Raw genomic sequence first — 22,304 nt, 5'->3', positions numbered from 1 at the left:
GAGACAGGCTGACGGGACCCTCCATCACCACCTTAAGAGCAGAAGACTGCAGGTGCGTGGGGTGGGGCTGCGAGCGAGCGAGACCCTTCTGGTTCTCACCCCAAATTACTAAACTTGGACCTTCGCTCGCCTCGCTTCCAAGAGGCAGCCGGAAGCAGTTGCTTCTGCCCCCGGCTGTGCCCCCACACCCCACGGGCACGCACGGGTCTCCCTCCCTGGCAGGTTCAAAAACAGCGAGGGGCACACTCGCTTCCACATATATGCGTCCATGGGCCGGCGAGACAGCTAAGGTCGGGGAATCCGAACAAAGGAGTCATTTTAAGGTTCAAATCCAGTTCTGCTGAAGCCTCGGCTGGGACCTGGGTTCACGGGACACCGCCTCTCCCGCCACACTCGGGGGCCTCATTTCCGCAGCTGTCCGCGCGTCCCCAGTCCCCGCGGTCCGGTCCCAGCCCAGTCGCTCTGGGCGTGACAAAATACGTGAAAGCCCAAGACCGCTTTCCCTAAGCACCTAAATAAGACCAACGCACCTCATCTTTCCTCCTCTCCCTGGCCTCGAGGCTTCAGCCCCACTCTGAGTCCCTCTCTGGGTTGCCTCTGATTTCTCCAGCTCTCATCTTTCCATGGTCATTTTCATTTCACTATCAATTTCAAACGCTTGTGTTTTTTTAAAGAAAAAAAAGAATCCTAACCCTTAAGGTCCTATTTGCCCTCGCCGGGGGTCGGGTTCCCAACCCGCCTCGGGGCTGTTACATTTGCCCTGGGCGGGGTGCGACGAGGCTTCGAGCCCACCTTGCCCGCCGAGCACTGCACTCTGCTCTGGGTTAACTCGCCAACTTCTCGCGGTCCCAGCCGCGGAGGTCACCCACGGCGGGTAACGGTGTGGGTTCGCTGTAGGTGCCTCTGGGCACCTCTCTGGCAACAGAGGCTAACCCTACAGTTCTTACCCCGCCCCCTACGTGGAAGGAGGCGTTTGGCGGGGGAGGGGGTATTTTCCCGAAGCTCCAAAAAATGATCACTCATTTTAGAGAAAGGATGTGCCTGCTTCCCAGCTTCACCTCGACTGGATTGCGGCCAAGATCCACCCCACGCCGTCCCCCCTCACCTCTCCCTCCTCCCGCCCCTGTCCCCCCACCTAGCGGAGGGAGAGATGCCAGCGCGGTGGAGTCATGCAGCTGGCTTGGGCACCATTGGCTCATGCCTGGAACACGCAGCAGCGAGTACGCACATCTGGCGGCCAGCCCGAGCGACTCCTGTCCTGATATGGAGAGAGAGGGCGGGAAGGTTTGTGTCCTAGCGCGCGAGTCCGGAGGACGCTCCCGGGCCGGCTCCTCCCCGCGCTTGCATCACCAGTCCCCACCTCTTCCCCCCCCCAACCCCCCCCAACACCTCCACTTTGGCCCCTCCTCCAGCCCCCTCCCTTGCCCGGTCTAGTTCGGCTGGTTCTCGGGGAAAGCTATTAATAGCATTACATCAGCCTGGGACTGGAGTATAATCTGGCGCGGCGCCAGCCAGAGGGCTATAAAAGGGGTGATGCAACGCACTCCCAGCCACAGTCGCAAGCAGCGAGGCGGGCACTACACAGCACTCTCCCAGTCGCTGCCCCAGCGGACCCGTCTGCCCGCGCGCCGGCCGTGCGCTCCGGGTGTTCGCCCGCCAGCCCCACCGACAGGCAGCCCGACCCCGTCCCGACCCTGCCCGCCCTCCGGACCCTGGCCGCTCCGATTGGAGACCAGAGGTGAGCGCTTGAAAGTCGAGTGAGTGAGCCGGAGAGGGTGGCTCGCTTTCATTCCCTTTGCGCCCCTATAGTAACTAGTCCCGCGCCCCCTGGGCCCAGCCCCGACCCGCGACCCCAGCCTCCGGCTTCTAAAGAACTCTGGCCGAACTTTTCCCAGCCACCGCTGCTCTTCGGCGCTTCAGAAAGTTTTTCGCCAAGAACTTTCTCTTTTGACTTGGGGCGCAAAGGGTTCCTGTTGATAGAGAGGTGGGCTCCTGCTTCTCGGCTAGGCTGGGAACACCGCTCCTCTCCGCCTCGGCGCTTTCCCACCCCTCTGGGAGCAGGCGTGCGGAGGTGTGTTGCGCACGGGTGTCCGAGGCTCTCCAGCTCGCTGTTCGCTCCATCCCTCGCTTGGTGCCGCGGTACTGGCACTCCCGATCCCAGCCTTCCCGAGATCCGCAGAGCGGCACGGAAGCTGGGGGCTCACGGCAGGGCTGCCCCAGGAGCCGAACGGAATGAATGGAACCGAACCGAGGAACCGGGTTCGCGGCCGCGGCCGCGGCCGCAGCCGCTGGGAGTCGCCCTGCGCACTCGGAAGCGCGGGGCAGCAGGACAGCGCAGGCAGCCGGAGCGAAAGTTAGTTGGGATTAAGTTTAGAGGTGGCGGGCGCTCCGGTCCTGTCGTTCGGCAGAAGACGGAGAGGGCTCCCGGCACAGACGGGTCGGGCTCCTGGGCCTGAGACTTCCTGTCCCAAGTCGCTCACGCCTTTCTCTCATACCTGTGGCTTTGGTTCTTCCTGTGGCGGGTTCTCAGATTTCTCCGCTTTTCCTCCATGGAGACCCGCCGTAGGGAAAGCGAAGGTGCGAAGCCACATGTTCATAATTGAGAGAATGGCTTTGTGGTCTAGTGGCCATGACCCTGAGGCCTCAGTATCCCCTGCTGGGAGATGTGGGCACTTGCACAGTGCTGGCCCCCTCTGCCTGTTTGCCAGGGCAAGACGGTGTTTGGACCAGATAACCGTTAAGGTCCTTACTGGCCAGAAGATTTTCAGATTCTAGAGTGGTGTAATTTCAAAAAGGGGGGAGGTAGTAGGGGGTCTTGTATGACTTGAATGAGGGAGTCTCTTATCTAATGTCACTGACCAGCCTCTGAGGCAAAGGGGGAATGGAGACTTCTCTATTGCACATCTCTTCCTTTTCCAGCTTTCTTTCCATTTGGATTGGTTCTCCTTCTCTGCTCCTCCATACCCCATTTCCATCTCATCTGCTTACTTCCTAACCGCTTTCTTTTCTGTAATTTCATTACCTAGATCACATATGCTTCCTTACAAATAAAGGAGTTGCTAAAGCATAGGGGGTGGGTGGGGATGGGGATGGGGGGGAGAGCCAAGAGCCAGGGAGAAGGGGGGGGCGGTTAAGACAGGAAGGATCCAAAGGCTCCAATTGTGGCCACAGGTATATTTCTTGCCCACACTGTGAGCCTGAAGTGCTGCCTGCCACGTTTTCTCCCAATGCACCTATTTCATTGTGGCTGACAGTTACCTCTGTTTTCTCAACTTTAAATGAAGGGGGAATTGATATTACTGTCTCCTTGTGTTGCATTTAGCACTTGTTGTAGAATAATGCTACAACACAGAGGCTCTTGCTTTCAGGATATTCCAGACCAAGACTGGGGTGAGTATAGGTTTTGCAGTTGTAAGTATCTAGCTGGTTTCAGAGATAACATGGCAGGTAACACTCCAGGCCCACCATGTGGATAAGACACAGCACTCAGCACCTGTGGCAGCTACCTTGCCTTTGGATCCTTCTGTCTAACCCAGTGTTTCTCAACCTGTGGGTCTCGACCCCTTTGGGGGTCAAACGACCCTTTCACAGGGGTCGCCTAAGACCATCGGAAAACACATATATAATTACATATTGTTTTTGTGATTAATCACTATGCTTTAATTATGTTCAATTTGTAACAATGAAAATACATCCTGCATATCAGATATTTACATTACAATTCATAACAGTGCAAAATTACGTTATGAAGTAGCAACGAAAATAATTTTATGGTTGGGGGTCACCACAACATGCCTCGACTCTGTATTAAAGAGTCGAGGCATTAGGAAGGTTGAGAACCACTGGTCTAACCCCTTCTCTCTCCCTGTTCTCTTCCTTCTATACTCCCTCCTGGTCTAATTCTGTCAAAGCCTCCTCTGGTGGGTGCCAGGTTACTTGACTTGATCCTTAATCTACCTGGCCAGTTGCTTTGTTAGTTGGATCTCTGTTGGTGATGGAAGAAAATTAGCAGTGGGTGGGTGGTCAGCAGCTTGGCCCGAGCTGGACCACTCGCCAGCTTTGGTCTTGGGCAAGTCACTACCTTCCTGGACCTCATTTTACTTAATTACAAATAAAGACGTGACCTAGGTGACTCTAATATTAGGTGTTCTGTTTCATTAGATAGAGTCCAGGATTTCTTCCTTTTTCAAATGGCTGGGCATGGAGCAGGGTCAGTGACTCCAAGTGTCACCCATCCTGGAAAGGAGGAAGTACATAGCCAGGACACCACAGAAACCAGAAATGGTTTCATTAGTGAGAACTAGTTATTTTCTACCAGAGGAGACAAGCTGGTGCCAGCAAATAGAGGGGTGGAATTGACCTGGTGTGTGGGGAGCCTGGGGTCAATCAAAGTGCAAAAGAAGCTGTGACTGACCTGAATATCTTGAGGGTTCCAGTTAATTCCTGATAAATAAGCTGTATTGACAACAGCATTGAGTTCCCTCGAAATGGGGAAAGTGGAATCATAGTAGTACTGGGGACTCAGGATGTGTGTAAACTCACCTTCATGAATCTCATCTGACCTTCCTGACAGCCCTGTAAGGGAACTCGGGCAGGTGGTATGGGTCTCATTTCACAGATGAGGAGACTGAGGCCCTGAAAGCATGAGTGGCTTCTCGGTGGGTACTCAGCTTGTCACTGGGAACATCTGGTCCTGAAGCCCAGCCGTATACCTCCAACCTTCAAGTGGGCTGGGACAAAGACCAAGCAAGATATGAAGTTAGCAAAAGACCAATGTTAGCTTCTGACTTTAAGATGTTTTATGAACAGTGGGTAGTGGAAAATTAAAAGTGAAAATTCAACACAGTTGTTTGTAGCTACTAGGAAATAAAATCTAGGAGCTGAATTTCCAGTTAAAGAAATACATGAGTAAAGTTTCACTTTCTTGAAAATGATGAAACCACCAATGATACGACGTGATTTCTGATCAGAGATAACGAAGCAGAAGCAAAATGCAAGTGCTCTGTAGCAAGTGTGGACAATTTTAAGATCAATGTAGAAAGTCAACTCAGAAAATCCCCAAACATACTGTTTTCTTCAATGAGGGGGATGTTAAAAGGTCTCAACATTCACGGGAAAAAGTTGTCTGAAGATTTTAACTTCGTTTTCCTTGTAGGGGGACAGCCTGCGTCTGGGCTGAATCATACCTTTACTCAGTTCTCCTGAGTAAAGAAGTAAAAAGAAAGTATCTCAAAAAACTAAAAAAAAAACAAAAACAAAAACAAAAACCCTAAGCTTTAGCTGAGCGCGGAGAAAGCCCAAATCTCTACAGATAGAACTACTTTACATTCTGAAAAGCATTTAACATTTTTACAACCCATTTCTGTCCCCAAGTAAGCCCACCCAATGCTTTTCATAAAGACATTCCATACCACTGACATTCTTCACTTTCTTTCATCAGGACTGCTGACTTTACACTAAGAAGGAGGGGGAAAAATTCCCAAACAGCAGACCTCAAGCCTCGAAAGCTCATTAATAAACTTAGTTGGGTGGGGAAATGGAACTACACACAACTGTGTGGAATTCAGACTACCCATGTAGAAGGGAGCCATCTAGTCCTCCAAACAAAGGCAAGCCCAGTGGTAGCTTTGAATTCCATCCCTGAACTACTGGATTTTTAATGAAGTTAGAAGGGGAGGGAAAGCCTGAATGCATGGGAGAATCTTAAGCCTCTGGCTTTAGAAGGCTGTTTTCTCTGAGTTTATTACCTGCCAGAGACAAGTACCCTCCCAGCATCCTAAAGTTATAGGATTAAGCTGGTAGAACCTCAGTTCTGACTCATGTCATGGGCTTTATAGAAGAGTTGCATACATTTCCTGGGTTCCTTTGAATAGTCAATGGTGACATTTGTTGGCCTGGAATTCTTGCCTCCAACAGTATATCTCAGATTGTAAGGGGGAGTTAGAGGTCAGGGTGCTCTATTCAGAAGTGTTTGAGATCAAAGAGAGTGACCAGCCACCCTCCCACCTGGATCTCACAGAGTGTCTGTCAGAGAGCCAGCCTTGTGCCTGAGAGATCCCTGGGAGGCCCAGTAAAAGCATACCCCCTAGTTGTATTATGTTCCCAAGGCAAATTCGTGTATTATTATTTCCTCAACTCCTTGTACAATTCGATGAGAAAATAGGACGACTGTTATTAGCTTTCTTTTATATGGGTGAAGGAAGGGCACTGGGAGTTAGGATGACATATGAGTAAGTGAGCCTTAAATCTTGATCTTCTGACCCCAGTCTAGGAATTTTGTAGATAAAAGGCCCGCTTATATATATGCCAGAATGGGGGCAGCAGCCTGTGTGTGCACCCTGACATAGAAAGATCAGCGAATTCATTACCTAGGGTTCAAGTTTCCCCTGTGGCTCTTTCCTCCAGCAATTTAGTTCCGGGACCCCCACCACCCCTATGCCTACTCCCACCCCCATGAAAAATTTGCTCTGGTTTTTTGTTTTTGCAATGTGGAATGATATTCTATATTCTATATATTAAGGACATGAGTTTTGGAACCAAACCAAATTCCAAATCCTGATGCTGCCTCATACTGACTTTAGGCAAATGATTTAGCTTGTATAAATCTCAGTTACTCCATCTATAAAATGGTGCTAGGACCTAACTCAACTAGGTTCTCATGAGGATTAAATGAGATAAATCACATTAGGTTTCTGGTATGAAGGAGGCACTCATTAAATGTTAGCAATTTGTTGATGGGCTTCCTGTCTGGTTGGATTTGTCTTAAGGACCACAGATCCCCAGATTGAGAAGAACTCTCCAGGGAGCCCCTAACTAGATAATCCCCACCCTCATCGCCCCTGGACAACTGACTGCCTAGACAAGGGGGAACAGGAACAGCCAGTGACGGAGGAAGTATATGGTGGGAAGAAATTTATGGGGACCATGGAACTGTTACTGTTTCTACCTTTTATTTTCCTATTACAGGCCCGGTACATGGGGTCCCTCGGCCTGGCCTGTGGGGATCGGGCTGAAACCAGCTCTCTGACATCCCCTGAGGGGTCTGGATTGTGAGAGGTTACAGGCCAGGCTGAGGGACCCCACCAGTGCATGATCAGAGCCAGGGAGGGACTGCAGGAGAGTTCCAGGGTGTGTCCGGCCCATCTCACCCAGTCCCAATAGGCTGGACCCCAGCAGCAAGCTAACCTACCGGTCAGAGCATCTGCCCCCTGGTGGTCAGTGCACATCATAGCAACTGGTCGAACAAACAGTTGGACACTTAGCATATTAGGCTTTTATTACTAGTATATAGGATTGTCTCTTTGGATTCCTTGGGCTGTAGAATGATAGAGGTAGATAGGACCTCAGAAGCCATTTGCTTTGACCACCCCTTCCTGATTTCATGTATTTAGTCAGGCAGTCTACAGTGGTCAGCAGGCATTGGGAGCAGCCAGGGCCAGGCACTGTGCTAGGCTCTGGGATAGAGTGACAGCAGAGACTCAGTGCCCATGCTATAGGAACTCTCAGTAATGTGCTGAAGACTGAGGCTCAGAGAGCTCAGGTCACACTGCCCCTTAGCACCAGAGACAGTGCCCCAGGTCCCCTTTGGCCCCCAGACCAAGGCTCTGCACAGACACCACAGGGCTGACCAAGACCTCCAGACGAGGTCCAAATTCTTAGCTCCTCACTTTATTCTGAGGTCTTTGCTTCATTAAGCTTAACTTTACAAAGGGGCTACTACTGGTCCCTTGTGATCTGAAACCCTAGCCCCCAGCTCCTGCCAAGGACTGGCACAAAGAAACTCGCCTGCCACGGTTACCATCCTCATGCTCATTTATTTGGATCCAACTTCCTGAGGGAGAATTGTCAGAGAGAGATTTACTACATTCAGGGGTCCCCCACGTCTTGCTTTACTTCCACTTATTGACAACTTCAACTTGATTTCAGATGCCAAGTTTCTTTTTTCAAAAAGAGACTGGAAATGAGGTTACATAATAGTTTCACTTTTTTAAATGCTCTTCCTCTTTCAGTATTGTTTGAGGCTACATTTGCATGTATGCACACCAGCCAACACTAATGCTTTTGAGAATTTGAAACGCCAACCCTGATCAACTTCAGTGAGGCATTTTATCCACATCACTGACCTGTGTATTTTAAGAACCTGTTTTACTCAAGCTGAGGATGGCATGAAATGAAAACAAAACAAGCCTGAGGGTGGGACTTTCCCTGGGGGTGGGACTTGGGCTGGAGGTCGCAGGTGTGGTGGGAGTTGGCCCCATGCCCCCAATCCCTGAAGTAGTTTGGGTTTCGATGTGTCTTTCAGCAAAATGATGCTTCAACACCCAGGCCAGGTCTCTGCCTCGGAAGTCAGTGCCTCTGCCATCGTCCCCTGCCTGTCCCCTCCTGGGTCACTGGTGTTTGAGGATTTTGCTAACCTGACACCCTTTGTCAAGGAAGAGCTGAGGTTTGCCATCCAGAACAAGCACCTCTGCCACCGGATGTCCTCTGCACTGGAGTCGGTCACTGTCAGCAGCAGACCCTTTGAGATGGCAGTCACGAAAGCCCAGGTAGGTGTCTGTCCTTTCAGCATGTGTTTTTCCTACACCTGCACACCTACCACATGCAGGGGGCTGCAGCGTGAAAAACACAAACTACTGCCCTCAGGGAGCTTACTTTCTGCTGGGAGGAGACAGGTAATACACGAAGTAAATACATAATATGTGAGACTGAGCAAAGGAAAAAAATAAAGCAGCAAAGGGGGACTGAGAGTGGTCCCCCTGGCTGTCATGTTGAGAATGGGCAGTAGGGACAAGGGTAGAAGCAGAATACAGAAATGAGACTGTTGCAGTAATCCGGGCAAACAAAGGCAGGTCTGCATCAGTATGGAAGCAGGAGGTGTGGAGAAGTGGTCGCGTCTGGGTCTGTCTGGAAGGTAAAGCTGATTGGCTGGCAGATTGGACATGGAGTAGGGCTCCAAGTGGAGGGCTCCAGGGTGGCTCCAAAACTTCTGGCCTAACTGTAAGGATGGCACGTCTATGTGCTGCTGAAATTGGGACATTGGGCAAGGACAGGAGTCCATCCTATTGGATGCCCCGGGGAGGAGGCAGTTTGATACGTGGGATAGGAGTTCAGAGGAGAATCCGGGCTAGAGGTGCAGAGTTGGAAGCCACCAGCATATGGATGTTATTTAAAGCCATGGTCCTGTGTGAGCTCACCTTCTGTGTCCAATCGTTCTAAAAAAGCACCAAGTGTATTTAATTCCATCATACAAGGACCCAGGTGGCCAGACTATGGAGCAAGGACGCCCAGCCACGCTCACAACTGTGTGTAATGCTCACAGCCTTGGTACCAGATTTTGCTCCAAGTTCACGTCTGTCCCTCACACTTGCACTGCTCGCCACTCAGCGACCTCTTACAAGACACCTGGAGTAACAGACATGGTGAGAAGTATGAGGGGTGATTGCTGGCGATGCTGTGGTGGCTCAAGAACTCAGAGCTGAGGTCTTGGGTGTTTTGTTGGCCTTCCTTATGGGCACAAGATGGGAGTGTTTGGGGCTTAACTGGCATGAACACTGCCTTTGGACCTGGAGTCGTGGAACTGGCCAAAAAGGAACTGAGTTTTAAAGGAAGTTGGTTAAGAATCTTTATGATTCTATAAAAGGGGCGGTGATTCTATAAATAAGGACTTTATGAATCTATATAAGGGTGAAAGAAATGATAGTTTTTAGGGGTCTAACAAAAGACCTGGCTGATAGTTCAGTGACTGGTAGAGGGGACTACTGTATGATGCTGTGTTTAGGGGCACTGGCTGGGCCCTCATTAACCTGAGGGGCTGTCATCGGTACCCAGCCCAATAGTGGACAGTGCCGGTTGGATATTATGACACACAAGGGAATATTTATTTTAACTTTATAATTAAATATCTTGAGATAACAGTGCAATGGAAGTAGTAGGACCACCATAGAAAGAAGAGCATTCTGAAGGATATTTTGAGGGTCTCCAAAGGAAGAGGTAGGCAGCCTGGTTTGTGGAAAAACTCCTTAGAGCCACCCACCCATCTGTGATTCTGTGTTCCTCAAGTGATCTTCTGACCTTAGGCTAGTATAACAAGTAGATTTTCCTACTGGGAAGAAAATGCACCAACTGACCTATTGAATATTCTGGTCCCCTTGGCTGCTGTAATCCTCAACGTAAAATAAGACACTGAGCCTCTGAAATCCATAGGCATCCCGTGTATTTGGGCGGCACGAGCCTGTTCCCCAGTCCCAGCCACTTCTGGGGAGGCCACATGGTGCAATGAGGCAGTTGTGACCTGGAGACGACACAGGACAAGGAACCAAAGGCCTGGAGGACATCAGGGTTTCGTACCTACTGATCTGTTGACCATGAACTGGCGATTCCCAGGTCTCCCTGGGCATGTAACTACATGAATAGATCAGTATTTATTTGTTGGTTGAACTCGTTTCCATGTTAAACTGATAGGACTGAGCTGAATGGCCTCTGGAAAGGCTTTTTCATCTCTGACAATGTGACTCTGAGATGTGCTCTCCTTTCAAGTACTTCCTCACATGAGAAAACCCTGAGTCCTCCCCCACCTACCCAAAAATGTCTGTAGGAAATGTCAAGGAAAAAATGTCAAAGGCAATACTAGAATTGCTGAGTTGTTGATGAAGACGTAGATGGTGATGTTAATAATAACTAAAGCTTACATGGCACTGATCATAAGCTGAACACTGTGCAAAGCATTTACGTTTACTAATTTGACCCTCATCATAAGATTATTGATCCTGTTTTACAAATGAGGAAACTGAGGCTCAGAAGAACATGATAACTTACCCGAGGTCTCACAGATAATAGGTAGTCAAGCTGGGATTCAAGGCAATTTAGTCTAAACCTAAATGTCTGCCTGTGTGGTTCTGGGATCCAGGATATGAAAGGTAGAATTTCTCTCACAATATTTCCCCCTTGGGCATTGTTTCTCTAAATTGCAAGGCCTTCCATCTCAGTACAAACAAAGTCAAGTTTCCTCTAATCCAAATGACTAGTAATAAGTCAGATGTGAGGCAAGTATGGCTGCCAGGATTTCTTTGGTTTGAGGTGTGGCTCCCACACCCTTTCCCACTGTCCAGAGCAGTGACAAGTGACAAGACAAAGTCTGCCATTAGCACCCTAAAAAACCATTACCCACTCAGCCCACCGTGATGTTCCCCCCAGCAGGACTCTGGTCTTGAAGCCAGGTCCAGCAGCCAGACTTTGCTGATTCCTCATCAGTCCTCAGACAAAGTCAGGATCATAGTGAACTTCCAGAGCACCAGATCCTATAATAGGATAGGGTTTTTTTTCTCTGAGGAGCCCCAGGGCTGGCTCAGGGGGAAGCACAGGGGAAGGTTAAATCAATGGATGGTTCCAAGTTAAATCATTGGTGGCACCAAGCCATGGGCTGATAATGCCACTTTGGTTGGGACTGTGCTTGGGTTTCTCTTCTCTAGGAGCCCCATGGGCATCTCCTGAATTCAGGAAGTAGGTGCTTTGATGCTCCAGGTGAAGATAGAGATGAATGGGCTGCCCTTGGGTCTTGAATCAAAATAACGGGGCGGGGGGGGGGGAGGAGAGAGGAGAGGACAAGGTGGCCAGGTTACTGAAGTCATTCCTGGTTCTAGGGGAAAGGACATAGTTACCAAACAGAATCTGTTTCCTGTTCTAAAGGATTACTGTTATTACCAATAGCTATCCATTTGGATATCACACTCCTATTTCAAAATCCAAATACATTTTTAAAATAAGCTACATTTTGATTTACCAATATTGACAATATAATTTTAACTAACAGCTCTCTGATTTTCATTATTCATTCTTAAGGGTGAATAATGTATGTGTGTGGCGGGGTTTTGTGTAAGTCTGGGGCTTGCCATTATGGCTGCCCTGGGTTGCCAGTTTTTGCTGGCAATAAAAGGCAGTGTATTTGAGATGGGTCTCATTTCTTGCCTCCCATTAAGCAGGTGCCTCTTGGATTTTACAGGTAGCCCCTGAAGAAGATGAAAGGAAAAAGAGGCGACGGGAAAGAAATAAGATTGCAGCCGCCAAGTGCCGAAACAAGAAGAAGGAGAAGACAGAGTGTCTGCAGAAAGTGAGTGTCTTCTTGCCTTGCCCTGACCTCCTGCTCATGCCTGTCCCCCACCGACCTCATGTCAGGATCTGAAGGGGAGTTAGGAAGCCTCCTACCCAGAAGTGTTTACCCAAGAAGGGTGTTGTAGCTGGGAGCAGAAATGCCAGTGGCTGAATGAGGAGTTAGCAAAGCTGTTAGCACAATGAATGGGACTCTGAATGTATGAAAGCAGGTGTGTGAATTAAAAACCACAGCAGACGCGGCCAGTCCCTACATGTCCAGCAGTTTCCAGGCTGCAGGATATGTCAGCCCAAAGAGGCTTCACTCGCCCGTTCTCCTGAGAAAAGGGAGCTGCCAGCTCTCATTTGGCTCACTATGAAACGCCTTTAATTAATCTCTTCAAAACAAGTTATTTCCTTAATCCACAAGCAGTGATTAAACTTTCCTGGTGTTCCTGGGTCATTCTTAACTCTGCAGCCCTTCTCCTTGGCTCACCCAATAGGCTTTTAGCTTCTGGCTGCATCCAGCCAGCTCCCCTTCCTACAGGGAACGGCATCTGTGGCAGGCTGGGCAGCTCATGCTGTAGTCTTTCCAGTATTTATGTCTTTTTCCCCCAAGTATGGACAGGCCAGGGCAGAGTCATCACCCAGATTCCACAGGTCCCCAAGGGTTCTGTTGATTGCTTTAGGGAGTCAGTGAAACTAAGACAATTTGTGTGTTGCCATGTACATTCTTTCTGGGGAGATGAGCTTCTCAGTGAAATGAGTGACTCAGAAGACTAAGCACCATGAGCCCAGATTTCGCTTCAGCCCCCAAAGCCCTTGTAGGTCCAGAAGACCTGCACATGGGCTATTGGATTCATCAGAGGAGACCTCTGAACCATTGATTCCACTGCAGCCTCATTACTATTAGAGTCACAGCCTGCCTCAACCTTGAGTGGAAACTCAAGGGCATCGCTAAAGAAGCCTCTAAGTGCTAAGGCTTCTCCAGAGTCTGGATTCTCCCAAACCTAAGGCTGCTGCTCCGGCTTCGTGGGGCACTGTAGCAGGGAGCCCATGGCGTTGCCTCTGCAGGCCATTTCCAACTAGATGAGACCCCACATGTCCCAGATGCTACCCTATCACCCAGGGGCCACTCCCTGGCCACCCCCTCCTTGCTGTACCTTGGCTCAATTCCTAATAGCTCTGTTGCTTGTCCCTCAGGAGTCGGAGAAACTGGAGAGTGTAAATGCTGAACTGAAGGCCCAAATTGAGGAGCTCAAGAATGAGAAGCAGCATTTGATATACATGCTTAACCTCCATCGGCCCACGTGTATTGTCCGGGCTCAGAATGGGCGGACTCCAGAAGATGAGAGAAACCTTTTTATCCAACAGATAAAAGAAGGAACATTGCAGAGCTAAGCAGTTGTGGTTATGGGGGCAACTGGGGACTCCTCATTGCATCCTCCTTTTACATCCAAACCCCTGCAGCCATTGAGATCTGACTTCCTCTCAAATCCCAGCAGCAAAGAACTGTGGAGGCAGGATGGCTCGGTGACTCAGCTGGGCCTCTCCACTCTGCCCCAGAGCGGACTTCGGACCAGAGCAAGGGCATTTTTTGCCTCAACTCCAGGATTTAGGCCTTAACATACCAGCCATTCTTGGATTCTCCGGATGACCCCTGGTTAGTGTCCTGCCCACCTTTCATCTGGATTCTACAAAAAACAGGAACTCCCACCATTAGGATTCATGCAGAAGGGTCTGTATCTTGGGTGGGTGGGTGGGTGGGGCCACCTCCTCCCTTGCCACTCCCACAGTCACTAGTAGGGGACATGGAGTGAGAATGGCTTTTAGCAAAGTTGTGCAATGGCCAGGCTTGTGCTTCTAGCCAATATGCTGTTATGTACAGGAATTACTGTGTGCAAGGCGTTTGTTTCATAACTAAGCATTGTGCTCTCCTGATGTGTGCTCTGACAACACTGGTGTGACTTGTTCGAGACTTTTCTCAGATCTAGCGTCTGAGAGTTTGAGGGACTACTATCATGTGGAGTGTCTTACAAAATGTTCAGGTGGCTGGCAGAGCTTGTCAGCCCAGGAGAACAGAATTTTGCCAGCCAGCAGTGCCATTTTGTGCCAAGAGAGCAGGCCTCCTTTCCCTTTGCACTCAGGCATTAGTGCAAAATTCCTGGGCAAGACTGCAGGCCCTCTGTCCCAGGAAGAAAGCAGAAAGTCCGCCTTCCAAAGGTTAGGACTCTGCTCAGTGGTTTAGGTCAGGAGTTATTCCTAGGCCAGTAAGAGCCAAAGAATATTCCATTTTCCTTTACTTGCAGTTGAAAACCACATTCAGTAGAGGTGCGTTTGAAGCTAGGTGATGCCTAGGCGTTCGCATTATTGGATGTGAATGGCATTGTTTTTGTCATGCAGATGTTTATAGAAATCTGGCCCAGAGCATGTACAGCTGTGAGAGGTCATTCACACTGGCCACGAGAACTCTGGTCTGTTTAAATTCTGATGTTTCTGTGAAATTCTCAGAGTGTTTAATCCTACTCAATAGTATCATTACAATTTTCTGTAAGAAAAAATATATTACTTATTTATCCTAGTATTCCTGTCAATATAATAAATATTGAAACAAATATATGGTAAACTTAAGTGTTGTGCTGGTTTCTGTGATTTAAAATCAGTTGGTTGTTGAAGTCTAGTCATTTTCCTGCCCCTTTCCTCTCCCTCGGGGGTGGTAGGGGTGGGGTGGTTATTTAGCCTTAAATATTTTCTAAGTGTCCCTTTGTTCTTTGGGGTGCCACAAGCTGGTATAGTTGACTCTCAATCCTGTTCCCCGGTCTGTGGCATCTGATGCTCAATTTCTCATTAACAAACCCTGGAACACAGCACCAAGCATATCCCTTAGACCAGTGGTCGGCAAACTCATTAGTCAACAGAGCCAAATATCAACGGTACAACGATTGAAATTTCTTTTGAGAGCCAAATTTTTTTTTAAAACTTAAACTATATAGGTAGGTACATTGTTATTAAATTAATTAGGGCACTCCTAAGGCTTAGGAAGAGCCGCACTCAAGGGGCCAAAGAGCCGCAGTTTGCCGACCACGGCCTTAGACCAACTATTTGGTGTTAAGATAGATTTTGTTATAAAATCTGAATTGCTAAATACCTCAACTATCAGTTTCTCTGAAAGTACAAAAGCCTAAAACATACACCTGTTGTTCAACTTGAGCCATGGACACCTTTCCATTCGGCCACAGAACTTCTCTTGAAGTATTCACTTGAATTGCATTCATTATAATGTCCAGATGTGTGTCTCATTATTGCAAATATGTATTTCAAATATCCAGAAAAAAATGAGGGGAGAATGGGTGTTATGCAAAGTGCCAAGGTCCCAGTCCCAGAAAAACTCAGAGAGAGAGAGAGAGAGAGAGAGAGAGAGAGAGAGAGAGAGAGGAGAAACATCAATGTGAGAAACATCAATGTGAGAGAGAAACATCTATTGGTTACCTCCTGTAGGTACCCCAACCAGGGAGTGAGCCCACAACCTGGGTATATGCCCTGACTGGGAATTGAACCCGCAACCTTTCGGTGTACAGGATAACCCTCCAACCAAGTGAGCCACACTGGCCAGGGCGGCCCACTGGAAAATTTAATTCCCAGCTCAGCCCAACCACTGCCCTGGATTCTCTCCATAATATGCACACATAATAGAATTAATCATGCAACTTCTAATAATGCACAAAATGGGTCTTCTTGGAGGTAGTTAAATCAGTCCACTTTGAAAACATTTGGTCAGCCCAAGCCTCCTTTGTGAGGCAAAGTACTTAGTGGTTCAGAACAAAGACTTGCTAGACCTGCATTCAAATACTGCCTCTACTGCCATTTGTTGTGTGAACTTAGGCAAGTGATACAACCTCAAATTCTTCACCTGTAAAATAGGGGGGGGGGGGGTAACAACAGCACCAAACCCAATGGATTCTCACCATTCTGTGTGAAGAACATAGCATGGTGCCTAGGGGAAGCAATTCTTAAAGTTATTATTAAAGGTTGTTGTCATTAACATTTACTGAGATTTTATGAAAGGATGGGCTAGGGACCAAGACTGCCAATTCTGGGTTATTTCATTAAATTAAACCTTGAGCTCAAATGGTTCAAATTTATCCCATCACCCTACATTCCTACAGATTTTGTCCAGTTTTTATTTTGGAACCCACCTGAGTCCCTGGCAGGGTGAGCCTGTCCTCTGTGGGGTCAATGGGTGTCTGGGGAAATGACAGTGGCCCTGTCCTGAGGGGGTGGCTAGGGGATGAGCACAAAGGGGTAGGAGACAGTGACAGGTCACAAAGGGCAGTGGAGTATAAATATAGCCACACAGGGGGTGTGGGCTGAGAGAGTGGAGTTCATAGCCTCTTGGGGAAATAAAAAAAATCAGAGGTGGAGGCGAGGTGAAGCGGAGAGGAAGCCCACTCTACATCTCTATATTCTTGATGAGGTTCAGTCTGGGCTCCAGGCGCCCTCTAGCATCCCCACGGCAAGCATCTGTGCCCCATCCCCACCCTGCCTCTGGGAGGGGTCCCTGTGGGTTGGGGGGGGTTGAGAGACCGCAGAGCCATCTGCGAGACCCAGGATCATTACTGCTCCCTCTGCTGCCAACGAGGCCAAGAAAGAGAAGACCCAGGAACCTGCCTCATCAGCACTGCTTGCTGTGATATAACAAAGCCATGAACAGGGAGTCTCCGTTGCCATATTACACGGCCCAGAACAGCTCCAACATGGGCATGTTCAACACCACCATGGGAAAACTGCAGCGCCAACTGCAGAAGGGAGAATATGACATCTTCAAGCACGCACCTATATTTGAGAGCGACTTCATCCAGATCACGAGAAGGGGAGAGGTGGTCGATGTGCACAACCATGTCCGCATTCTGACCATGGGCATCGCGTCCACCAGCCCCATCCTCCCACTCCCAGACGTTATGCTGCTGGCCCGCCCGGCCACCGGCTGGGAAGAGCATGCAGGGCGCAGCAGAGTCCCCACGGGAAAAAGCCGCCAGGCTGCAAAGACCTTGGAGCTCACTAGGCTCCTTCCCTTGAAGTTTGTGCGGATCTCCATTCACGACCGTGAGAAACAACAGCTGCGCCTGAAGTTCGCCACTGGCCGCTCCTGCTACCTGCAGCTGTGCTCCCCTCGGGACGCTTGGGATGACCTCTTTGCCGGCTGGGAAAACCTCGTTCACCTCCTACAGACACCAATGGACAGTCACAACAGTACCTACACCAACCCTGCCGGGAACATGGCATGCATGCCTGTGTTTGAGGATGAGGACAAGAGGAGCCAGAGAGTGGCCGATCTCCGAGGGAAAGAGGATCAGGACCAGGTCAGCATCAGAAGCCTCCACGTGGTCTCTGAGGTGGCTGGGGCCACTTCTGCAGCTTTTGCTGGAGGGGAGGATATCCAATATGACTCCTACAGATTCACTGCCATGCCTGATGTAGCCACCCAAAACCCAAAACCTATGGAGCTTGACAAAGTGTCAATAGCAGGGGTGGCAGCAGGCACCACAGCAGGCGCTCTGAGCATGGCAATAACCACATCTGCTGCCCTTGAACAACTAAGTACGGCCATAGCAGGGGCAGCCGCCAAGGGTCCAGGGGGGAGCAGCACCAGCATAGCCATTGCAGATGCTGCCAACATGTCCCCCAAGAGCATTAAGATGGCCTTTGCAGGTGCTGCCAATAAGGTCCCAGGGAGTCCTTCCAACACTAGCCTCTCCCCAGAGACCAGCATGGTTGTTGCAAGGGCAAAGGCAGAGCCGACCAGCAAGACTGTTGGAGAAATAGCTATTGGCCGTGCCACACAACCTCTCATCGCAACCTTGCCCAAGGAAGGCAGTGTGAGTGAACAGGCCGGAAGGCAGCAGCGAGCGTCCCCAGCCACGGCTGAAGCCTGCAAGAGCAGAAAGGACTGGAGGGAGCGAAGAGAAAGGAACAAAGATCCCAGGAGTCCCCATCACCTCAGGGCAAGTGAAAGCCACCAAAAGCCAGGGGGTGACAAAATCCTTCGAAAACCATCTAGCTGGTTCTTAGCCAGGCAGAGAAATGACAAAAAAGAGCCACGTTTCAGCAGCCCGGGGAGCAGCAGGCCTGTCACCATGCACAGAGTCATCAGCTCTGCTCCCATCACCAACGACTCCAGGACCTCTCACAAACCAGGGAGGAGCTTGTCTACAAGTAACTCAGGTTCCACAACCAAAAGACTCAGCAGTATCAGCTCTTTTTGGAGGAATGTCAAAGCCAATCTTACAATAAAAACAGTGACCTCACCACACGGCAGGGATGTGGACAAGTTGGCTAAGACAATGGGAAGGAACAGCATGGAGAGCATCATAGAGATAGGAGAGAGTGGCCAGGGACTGGAGATGACTGACAGTCCAACATCTGAGATCATGGAGATAGTGACCTTTGAACCCTATTAGTAGGACCCAGAAGCTGCAAAGCGGACCAGGGCTCAGGGGAGGATCCCTGGAGAGCCTATTCCAGCTTTCCTTACTGCATTTTAAATAAAGATCATAGGGTCTGAATACAATCAATACAATGCTGCTTTCTGTCTGAATTTCTATGTCCCCTGGTCTAGCAGTGACCTCACAGTACTCACAGTAGATTCTGTGATGTCAACTGTGCTGCAGCCTGAGAGCCCCATGTCCAGTCCACAGCAGCACCCCCTCACCCATGCTGGGCAGAGCCAGCAGGAGGGCTCTGTCATGCCTCAACTCCTTTCTGGCCCTGTTCCCAGGGCCATGGCTGAAAGTCCTACAATGGCCTGGGAAGCTCTACCTCCACCATTTCCCTATCCTTTTTATAAACAACTAGAGGCCCGGTGCACAAAAATTTGTGCACTTGGCAGGGGGGGGGGGTCCCTCAGCCCAGCCTATGCCCTCTTGCAGTATGGGACTCCTCGGAGAATGTCCACCTGCTGGCTTAGGCCCGTTCCCTGGGGGATCGGGCCCAAGCTGGTAGTCAGACATCCCTCTGGCAGCCCGGCAGCTCTCGGGGGATGTCCACTTACCAGCAGGGAGCAGACCTAAGCTGCAGTCGGACATCCTTAGTGCTGCTGAGGAGGCGGGAGATGCTCCTGCCACCACCGCTGTGCTGGCAGCCATCAGCCTGGCTTGTGGCTGAGCAGAACTCCCCCTGTGGGAGCACACTGACCACCAGGGGACAGCTCCTGCATTGAGCATCTGCCCCCTAGTGGTCAGTGTGTGTCATAGTGACTAGTCATTCCCAGTCGTTCTGCTCTTAGGGTCAATTTGCATATTACCCTTTTATTATATAGGATAGAGGCCTGGTGCACGGGTGGGGGCCAGCTGGTTTGCCCTGAAGGGTGTCCAGGATCAGGGTGTGGGTCCCGCTGGGGTGCCTGGCCAGCCTGGGTGAGGGGCTGATGGCTGTTTTCAGGCTGGCCACACCCCCTTTAGGGTGGGGGGTCCCCACTGGGGTGCCTGGCCAGTCTGGGTGAGGGGCTGAGGGCTGTTTTCAGGCTGGCCAAGCCCCCCGGTGACGGAAGCTCCCAGCCTCTCCTTTTTTTCTTTTTTCTTTTTAATTCTGGGATTTATTTACCTTCTATAATTGAAACTTTGTAGCCGTGAGTGGAGCTCAGAGCCAGCCAGGGCGGGCAGGAAGCTTGGCTTCTTCCATCACTGGAGCAGCCAAGCCTCCTGCTTGCTCCAGCTCCGTGGCTGCCAGCTGCCATCTTGGTTGGGTTAATTTGCATATAGTCACTCCAACTGGCTGGTGGGCATGGCTTAAAGCGGAGTGAAGGTACAGTCAATTTGCATGTTTGTATTTTATTAGTGTAGACTAGAGGCCCGGAGCACAAACTCATGCACTGAGGGGGGTCCCTCAGCCCAGCCTGTGCCCTCTCACAGCCTGGGAGCCCTCAGGGGATGTCTGATGGCTTAGGCCAGCAGTCAGACATCCTTAGCACTGCTGCAGAGTTGGGAGAGGCTCCCCCGCACTGCCGCTGCGCTCATCAGCCATGAGCCCAGCTTCTGGCTGAGCAGTGTTCCCCCTGTGGAAGTGCACTGACCACCAGGGGGCAGCTCCTCTGTTGAGTGCCTGCCCTCTGGTGGTCAGTGTACATCATAGCAACCGGTTGTTCCGCCATTCAGTTGATTTGCATATTAGCTTTTTATGCCTGCAGGATCGAGCCAATACCCGCTCTCCAACATCCCCCGAGGGGTCCCGGATTGCGAGAGGGTGCAGGCCAGGCCAAGAGACCCCACCGGTGCAAGACTGGGGCAGGGGAGGGGTGCAGGAGGTTGGCCAGCCAGGGAGGGACCACGGGAGGGCTCCAGGGCATGTCCAGCCCATCTTGTAATCCTGATCGGCCAGACCCCAGCAGCAAGCTAACCTACCGGTCAGAGTGTCTGCGCCCTGGTGGTCAGTGCTCATCATAGCAACTGATCGACCGGTTGACTGTTTGCTCCCTGGTGGTCAGTGCACGTCATAGCAAGCAGTTGAGCAGCCTTAGCATATCATTAGCATATTACGCTTTGATTGGTTGAATGGATGACCAGACAACTGGACACTTAGCATATTAGGCTTTTATTATATAGGATTTCCCCCCTGACCCCCACCCCCGCACCCCCAGACAAAGTAAGAACAGGACTTGCATCCCCTCAGGCTATTCAGGAAAGGGAAGAGAAGTGCATCAGCATTTGTTGGCAATCAGAACAGGAAGGAGGGTTTGGCGAAGGAGGGGGATTCTCCTCTAGATTTAGTCCATTCCTAGGTATATACTAGGTGTACCGGTTAATAATGGCGGCTTTTGTAATCAAAGAAAACACGATAATTTCAAGCAAAGTGCTTTATTCAAAGTAATGTCCATTGCTAGCTACACATTTCCCCATCTTTCAGGTAATTTGTGGATACTGTCCCAATAGAACTTTTCTTGTTTTGAGGCAAACCATTCAGAGACCCAATTTTCCACTTCTTCGTATGTTTTGAAGTGCTGCTCAGAAAGTGCATGTGCCATCGATCAGAACAAGTGGGAATCTGAAGGAGCAAGGTCTGATGAATATAGCGGGTGGGTTAATACTTCCCAGGCAAGATCTTTTAACGTGTCTTTAACTGGTTTTGAAGTTGTGATGGTGCGTTATCATGAGCAAAATTACTTTGTGTCTTCTTGCACATTCTGGTCGATCAAAGCGTGATTCAAATTGATTATTTGTTGATGGTAGCGATCAATATTAATGGTTTCACCTGGTTTTAGAAGCTCATAATACACCACACCTTCCTGATCACACCAAGCACAGAGCATTGTCTTCTTTCCAAAGCAATTTGGCCTTGCAGTCGATGTTGATGGTTGACCTGGATCAACCCATGATTTTGCGCCTTTGGGATTCACAAAATAAATCCACTTTTCATCGTCAGTCACAATTCGATACAAAAAAGACTTTCTTTCATGCCGTTGAAACCACATTTTACTGATGACTTTTCGGTTTTCCATTTGTCTTTCGTTCAGTTGATGTGGCACCTGTTTTCCTTCAAAATCTTTCCCATTGCTTGTAAACGATGGGAAATTGTTTGCTAAGCAAGGTTTAATCTTTCTGCAAGTTGTTTTTGAGTTTGACACACATCTTCATCCAATAATGCTTGTAATTGTTGGTCTTAAAACTTTTTCAGTTGACCTGGACGTTCTTTGTCTTTCACATCAAAATCATTACTTTTAAAGCGTTTAAAACAGCGTTCACAAGTATGTTGAGATGGAGCGTGTTCACCATAAGCTTCCCGAAGTATACAATAACTTTTTCTTCAAAATAAAATAATGAATTAAAACTTACCACAAATGCTCTTTTTTTGGCACAAAATTAGACATTTTTAAAAATATGTATTTTATTGATTTTTTACAGAGAGGAAGGGTGAGGAAGAGTTAGAAACATCGATAAAAGAGAAACATCCATCAGCTGCCTCCTGCACACCTCCTACTGGGGATGGGCCCACAACCAAGGCACATGCCCCTGACCAGAATCGAACCCAGGACTTTTCAGTCTGCAGGCCGATGCTCTATCCACTGAGCCAAACCAGTTAGAGCAAAATTCAACATTTTTAAGCGTAAAAATATCTATGATGTTAACACCTTCAGCAAATTTGACATATGAAGTTTTGAAGCTTGCTGTCAATACAACAAAATAGCATATATATCAAATTGCATATATATCAACATATGTGTAACTCCA

General features: G+C 49.4%; 2 protein-coding genes across 2 annotated transcripts; both read left to right on the top strand.

Moving 5' to 3' along the window:
* The first annotated feature begins 1,604 nt into the window (after positions 1 to 1,604).
* Positions 1,605 to 14,715, top strand: ATF3 (activating transcription factor 3). Its single transcript, XM_006089896.3, has 4 exons — positions 1,605 to 1,738; positions 8,303 to 8,546; positions 11,999 to 12,106; positions 13,288 to 14,715. Exons 2-4 carry the CDS (start codon positions 8,307 to 8,309, stop codon positions 13,483 to 13,485), a joined length of 546 nt encoding a protein of 181 aa, XP_006089958.1. The 5' UTR covers positions 1,605 to 1,738; positions 8,303 to 8,306; the 3' UTR covers positions 13,486 to 14,715.
* Positions 14,716 to 15,568: 853 nt separating this feature from the next.
* Positions 15,569 to 18,661, top strand: FAM71A (family with sequence similarity 71 member A). Its single transcript, XM_006089934.3, has one exon. It carries the CDS (start codon positions 16,788 to 16,790, stop codon positions 18,540 to 18,542), a length of 1,755 nt encoding a protein of 584 aa, XP_006089996.1. The 5' UTR covers positions 15,569 to 16,787; the 3' UTR covers positions 18,543 to 18,661.
* Positions 18,662 to 22,304: the final 3,643 nt, after the last annotated feature.

This window comes from Myotis lucifugus, unplaced genomic scaffold (genome assembly GCF_000147115.1).
Source record: "Myotis lucifugus unplaced genomic scaffold, Myoluc2.0 scaffold_65, whole genome shotgun sequence".
Taxonomy (NCBI): Eukaryota; Metazoa; Chordata; class Mammalia; order Chiroptera; family Vespertilionidae; genus Myotis; species Myotis lucifugus.
This window is presented reverse-complemented; position numbering and strand designations above follow the sequence as displayed.